The 7033-nt window shown below is 39.0% G+C and overlaps 1 protein-coding gene and 1 long non-coding RNA gene across 2 annotated transcripts; both read left to right on the top strand.

Moving 5' to 3' along the window:
• Positions 1 to 3560: 3560 nt before the first annotated feature.
• On the top strand, positions 3561 to 5395 carry LOC135943758 (RCC1 and BTB domain-containing protein 2-like). Its single transcript, XM_065490421.1, has 8 exons — positions 3561 to 3580; positions 3844 to 4056; positions 4171 to 4259; positions 4319 to 4488; positions 4544 to 4668; positions 4719 to 4816; positions 4874 to 5004; positions 5062 to 5395. The coding sequence occupies exons 1-8, from the start codon at positions 3561 to 3563 to the stop codon at positions 5200 to 5202; spliced, it is 987 nt and encodes a 328-aa protein (XP_065346493.1). The 3' UTR covers positions 5203 to 5395.
• Positions 5396 to 6280: 885 nt separating this feature from the next.
• LOC135941822 (uncharacterized) lies at positions 6281 to 6989 on the top strand. Its single transcript, XR_010575016.1, has 3 exons — positions 6281 to 6401; positions 6590 to 6730; positions 6785 to 6989. It is a non-coding gene; the product is annotated as an uncharacterized LOC135941822 (long non-coding RNA).
• Positions 6990 to 7033: the final 44 nt, after the last annotated feature.

Below are 7033 nucleotides of genomic sequence, written 5' to 3'. Positions count from 1 at the left end.
GACTCGCTTTATTCGGAGCAGGTGCGACTCTTTAAAGCAAAAGCGCTTATCGGTTTTGAAGTTTGAAGAGCAGCGATAACAGCTCATTATGAGATTTTTAAATCAGTATAATACGTGGTTCTTTTTTATTTGTGTGAATAGCTAAAAGCGATAAAAATTGCATCATTTGTTTTTAGTCTGCTCGTCTGCTGATGAAATTATATTGAAGTGCTGAGATTTTGCGATAAGGACGTATATGTGAGACTTGAGAGTAAAATTAAAGGTTAATCGATCATACGATGCTATTTTTAGTTTCGCATAAATGGTGCAAAGGTTAACAGAGAACTAAAATCAAAGGTTTGAGGGCAGAAAGTTGCATGCGCACTCTTTCCTAAGGGTTGAGCATTTAAAAGGGCCCCCAGTATATAGAGAGATCGATACATATTTATTTTATAAAGATTCCAAAGCATATTCAATCCTGTCACGAGCCCTGATAATTTTTTTATGTACTTCAAAAGAAAGACTTAAATTGTTTTCCTCCAGTTAATATGAATGTGGCGTGTTGCTGTCACCCTCGTGGCGTTCACGCCTCTTACTTGAAAAAAGACACGGAGGGAGGCAAAAGTTCAATAGCGGGCTCCGCAGCCGGCTGTGTTCAGGCCAGGTCACGGCCAGGTTCAGGCCGTGTTTTAGCGCAGGAGGAGCGTGTAGACGCGAGCTGCTGGTAATATTCCCTCCAGAACAAACTAGACTACATTGAAGCGAACAAGGGTGGCATTGCGCAGCCAAGGTGTTGGATGTTGACGTTTGTCGCCACCTGGTGGATAAGGGCGCCGATGTCAAAGAAAAATGCACCATTTCTGGCGCCACTAACAAAGGGCTCTCGGTCTTCCTGAGGGGTAAGTGGTCGACGATATAGGGACTGTTCAGCAGAAAAGCAACATTTCCACTTTTTAGCCATTATTTTAGACTTAATTGATCGATTTCCAACAAGATTTTATTGTGTTTTCCAGCCGCCGTGTTATTTATTCTGCGCCTGCTTGTCGGTTCTGTGTATGTGGACTGCGTGAACTGTGACGACGTGACGACCCTCCCTGCTCCGCTTTTTGAGGCCCAGGATCCTGAAACATGAAACAGGACATTAACAGTGCTTAAGAGAACTTGATTTGGCACGGAGTCTGCTGCTGCCACGATGTCGGACAGCTTGGATAAGTGGGAAATATTTCAGATTTTTCATATGATATTAATTTTTCTTACAAATTTCAACGTTTTAATTCGTCTCCCAAATTAATTCCCGAAATAGGATTCGATTTTCTTTATAATCTTCTACCTCGCCATGAATGAAATGAAGTTTTAACCACCGTAAGCAGGTGTCAAAAGGGAGGAAATGCGTAGGGGATAATTGAAATTTCAAGCAATGATAATTAAAATTCAATTAAACCAAATTTTCAGTCTGCTTTGGAAAAATAGATAAAATATCGAAATCTGAACCAAATAATATTTTGTATTCATCACTGCATGATTTCTAAAGTCTGAGGTGAGTAGGTTTCAATAAAGTTGCACACAGTTTGAATTATAAACAGCTTGCAGTGCCTATGCCAATAGGTGGCACTCTCTGTCTCTGTACACCTTTTCCAACTTGTGCACATTTCTACGAATTGGGACGTGTGTTCTCGCTGCGAGAAGGCTTCTCTAATCTGGTTCTTATCTTGACTGCGCCTCCGTGTGAAACATACCGCAGAGTTTCAATATCATTAAAATTAACGCCATGCAGTTATTTTATTTTAAAACTTTTTAATTATGAAAAAGAATAATTGCTTAATTTGTTCAGCTAAATTTTCCTAACACAAATAAATGTAATTTGCACTTATTTCACAACTATTCCCTTATCTTATCATCGCCTCTGTTTTTTATTTTAACGGTGACGTGTGACTAATAATAATTGACTTGAAACAAATTGATTGATGGTCGGATTAAGTGGAAGCAGGGCGATTTTGTCGCTCGTTTAGCCTCGGTCGCACCAAACCAAACACTGCCTGCCTGAATAAAAATTATTAAGACGCGGGTATTTTATGATCGATGCTGCTGAGTGGAGTAGAAAGGCGCTAGCGAACACACACAACGGAAGACTGACCGAATAAGAAGTTGAAATTTATTTAAAACGGCCCATTTGAAACAACTTATTGGCGCTGCATGGATAAGAAGTAATGATAAAGCAGCGAGACGGATTTCCCAGAGATAGAGCTATTTATTTTTGCAAAAAACATTCAAAAAGTTCCGATTAAATTTATTTCAACACGCACATCAAAAAGCGGCGCCGGCGGTGAGTTGGTTGCTCATCCCTATCTTTTAATTCGCGGTTTGTTATAAAAAGCGGCACTAAATGTGATTTTTTTTTCAATTGTTTCCCTATGAAAAAAATCCTAAAAATGCCATTTTGATGAAGATTCTAAAGCACATTCAAACCGTTGTCACCAGCCCTGATAATTCTCTTTCTTGTCCTTCAAAAGAAAGACTTGTTTTCCTCCAGTTAATATCAGGCTGGCGCGTTTTTTGATTATATGTGACTACAATTTTATTGCGTCAGTCAGGCAGACAGACGCCGACCGGCTCGTTGATAGTGTGCGCGCGTCGGCGCCAAGAGAGATAAAACAGCCAAATCGAATGCTTCATTATTTCGATTATTTCGTGTCTGCTCTTCTTTCGAGCAGTGGTCAAGAGGACTTGATTTGGTGCGGAGCCTGCTGCTGCTGCCGCGATGTCGGACTGCTTGGATAAGTGGAAAATATTTCAGGATCTGAGTATTGAGCTAAAGCGCAATATCAGGCTTGCGGTTGTATCTGGTGAGCTACTTTTAATTATATTTTGTTTGCATGGCTTTGAATGGCAGTGTCTAATGTGATATTACAAATATTTTTATCTTGAGTTGGTGGTGCATTTTACTATCATTTAGTTTCCGTTTCCCCACTGCTAAAATCAATGCTTTTTTTAAGTTAGAGCTTTGAAAAATTCCCCAGTTTCCTACGCACATCCTTTAATCCATGCTATATCTAACATTTGAAGGAGGAAGCGCAATTTACGTGACGAATGATGACGAAGTTTTCGGCTTTGGCAAAAACCAAGAATTTCTGGGCACTGGCGACAGGGAACCACGCACGGAGCACACAAAAATTGAACAATTGTGCGGACAAAATATTCAAGGTGAAGCTTATGGCTAATTATTGATGTGACTCCCAAATAATAAGGAATGTTTTTCTTCAAGGGATGCAATTCTCAAACCGTACATATTTTGCGATTTCTGCTTCCGGTTCAGTATTCGCCTGGGGATATAATCATTTCGGCCAGCTTGGACTGGGTACGAAAGAAAACACCTTGATCCCAGCCAAAATAGGAGGAACTTTGGGAACAAAAAGAGTTTTGCAAGTGACCTGCAGCGATTATCATACTCTTGTTTTAACTTCGGATAGAGAGGTTTAAAAAAATATTTTAATTCAAATTAATCCAGGATTTCTAAATAGATCAAACTTTAAAGGTCTTCTCATTTGGGAGTAACAAATACGGGCAGTTGGGCCTTGGACCCAATGAAGACCAATCTCTTCCGGTAAAATTGGATTTTCCAGTGGCTGGCAGAGTTGTGACAGCCATTGCTTGTGTCTTTTATTCTTCAGTAGCGCTCCTAGACTCAGGAGAGGTGAATATCATATCTATTTCGTATCTTTTTCGAAAGAATAACCATTTTTGAAGCGGCTGCTATTTTTACATATGTTATATATTGAAATATTCATTATCAAACGAGTAAATAATTATTGGATTATTAAAGGTACTTACTTGGGGGAAAAATGACTATGGCATTTTGGGCAAAAGTGCAGACGTGAAGGAGCAAAACATTCCTTGCCAAGTGCCCGGCTTGGAAGGCATCACGATTAAAAGAATTATTTGTGGCGAAAATCACGCACTGGCTTTGACCAGCGAAGGAAAAGTCTATTCTTGGGGATGGAATGAATTTGGCCTGCTTGGAAATGGCGGAACCAACAAACGTTCACACGAACCAACGTTGATATCTGGAAATATTGGCAGGTCAGATGAAAATAAAAAGGAAAGCTAAAGGATCTCAATACCAGTTTTGAATCAATGAAATTTTAACGAGACAAAATTTGTGTACAAATCATTATTTATATTGTTTTTGAACAGGATAAGAGACGTGGCTGCTTATTTCGTAAGCAATGTTTGCGCTGTGGTCACAGAAGCAGATGAAGTTTACGCATGGGGTAACTTCAAAGGTAAGAGTTTGAATTTTTTTTAAATAATTGAAAATTCCCATCACGAATTCAATTTTCAGGCCAATTTAGTTTGAGACCGACTTACACCTCATTCATTACGCTGGATGAAGTGTTTGCGAAACTGCCAATTTCGCCATTGACATTCCGACCGTTGCTTCCAAAACCGATAGAAGAAAATAACACTGCCAACAGAAGTTATGGATGGCTCAAGAAATCTTTCGATGACGCTGTAAAGAATTTTTAACATTTGATATGATGAAAAATATATTAATCGTGGCGGATAGGACACTGCTGACGTTGTTTTCGTTGTCGAGGGAAAGAAAATCCACGCGCACAAAGCAATTCTGATAATGCAATGCGCCGTTTTCAAGACGATGTTCCAGGGCGATTGGAAAGAGAGCCACGAAAGGTAATTCATCTTTTATCTTTCGTATGGACCAAAACTAAACTTTAATTTAGAGAGCAAATCATCGAGCATCACAGCTACGATGTGTTTTTCGCCTTCTTGAAATACTTCTACACCAACGAGGTTGATTTGCAGCCAGAGTTGGCTCTAGGTAATGAACTTTAATTAGAGTTTATTTATTTTGTTTATGAATATATAATTTCCAAAGAGCTTTTCGCCTTGGCCCACTTTTATCAAATGACTGATCTTCAAAAGGAGTGCCTGAAAATTATCAAAAGAGGCTTGACAGTGGAAAATGCAGCGTCGATTTACGATAAAGCGATTCAACTTGCTGCAGAGGTTCGTATTTACTTTTTGAAATAAAATTTTCTGGTCTGGACGCTCATTTCTCTTTAGGAACTTGAGGAGTTTGTTTTCAACTTCTGTATGAAGCATACAAATGCTGTTGTGAAGAGCGATGGCTTCAAGCTCTTGAAGGATAATGTCGTGAGAGATTTCGTTCTTCGCGCTGCTCAGCAAGATGCGTTTACAAAATGATCAGTGGGCGCCTGCCTCTATTGAGAGAAGCGTTTTCTGTGTCTAATTTCTTTCCTAACGAGTAACGTCCTAACGTGTTGAATGTCAGGAGTGGTGCCCTTTCTTACTTTTTAATACCCTTGAAAAGTTATATTATGTATTGTATAATAGTATTTTATGATTGAGTATAAACATCAGATAAATAAATTCGTATTAATTTCAACGTGTGTTATCTCTGCCAGGCGGCTCCTTGCTCAAAACTAGTTCTTATCAAAAATGCGCCTCCGCGAACAACACCACAGAGTAACAATATCACAAAATTAGCACCGCAAATTGTTTAATTATGAGAAGTATAATTGCTCAATTTTTTTTGTTATTATAATTCGAAATTCAATTTTCCTTAAACAAATAATTGTAATTTACACTTATTTCACGCCTATTCCCTTATCTTATCATCGGTTCTGTGCTTTCTTTGAACAGTGACGTGTGACCATTAATAATTGACTTAAAACATATTGATTGATGGTCGGATTAATTGGCATTGGCAGCAGAGCGTTTATCGCTCGCTTTGCCTCTGTCGCACAAATAACACTGCTTGCCTGAATATATAAATGGAGTGCTGCTAATGAGACGCGAGTATTCATGGTCGATTCTAATAATTGGTGGAACAGCAATCCTAAAAATGCTATTTTATAAAGATCCTAAAGCACTTATAATCACCAGGCATGATACTAAGAATTCTCTTATGTTCTCCAAAAGAATTAAAGTAGTTATTCAAGCTCGTGTGTCAGTCATGGCGGGTGGCGATTTTCCAAAATTGGAAGGAACAAATACAATGGATTTTAAATTATTATAAATTTCAAAGCACTTTTACTCCGGTCACCAGCTCACTTTTCCTTCAAATTAAAGACTCTTTTTTCCTCCTGCTTATCAAGGTGGCGTGTTTTATGATAATAAAAGATTAAGATTCGATTGCGACAGTTGGGCAGACAGACGCCGACCGGCTCATTGATAAGCATGCATCGTTGCCAAGGGAGATAAAAAAACAAAAAATCGAGTGCCTCATTTCTGCCAGAATCTCTTCGAAGCAGTGCACAAGATCACTTGATTAGGCGCGGAGTTTGCTGCTCCAGCCATGTTGGACAATTTGGACGAGTGGGAAATATTTCAGGAGCTGAGCATCGAACTGAAGCAGAATATCAGGCTTGCGGTCGTACTTAGTAAGCTTTTAATTTTAATAAATTTTTAATTCGCTTCAAATTGCCTTATTTTATAGGGAAAATTAATATTTTTATGTTGCATTGCTGTTGCATTTTACTATCGTTTAGTTTCCGTTTCCCGCTGCTTTGATAAAAATTCCCCAGTTTCCTACGCACATCCTTTAATCTATGCTATCTAACATTTGAAGGAGGCAGCGCAATTTACGTGACGAAAGATGACGAAGTTTTCGGCTTTGGCATAAACGAAGAAGGATTTCTGGGTACTGGCGACATGAAATCACGCACGGAGCACACAAAAATTGAACAATTGTGCGGCCAAAATATTCAAGGTGCAGCTTAAGGAATATTATTGATGCGACTCCCAAATAATACGGAATTCTTAGGTTTGCAATTCTCCAACCATACGTTTTTTGCGCTCTCTGCCTCCGGCTCAGTTTTCGCCTGGGGAAGAAATTTTCACGGCCAGCTAGGACTGGGTACGAAAGAAAACACCTTGATCCCAACCAAAATAAAAGGAATTTTGGGAACAAAAAGGGTAGTGCAAGTAGCCTGCAGCTCTGCCCATACTCTGGCTTTAACTTCAGATAGAGAGGTTCAAAAAATTAAATAAATCCAGGATTTCTAAATAGATT

This window comes from Cloeon dipterum, chromosome 4 (genome assembly GCF_949628265.1).
Source record: "Cloeon dipterum chromosome 4, ieCloDipt1.1, whole genome shotgun sequence".
In the NCBI taxonomy this organism is placed as follows: Eukaryota; Metazoa; Arthropoda; class Insecta; order Ephemeroptera; family Baetidae; genus Cloeon; species Cloeon dipterum.
Note: the sequence above shows the minus strand (reverse complement) of the source record. Positions and strands in the feature narration are given on the sequence as shown.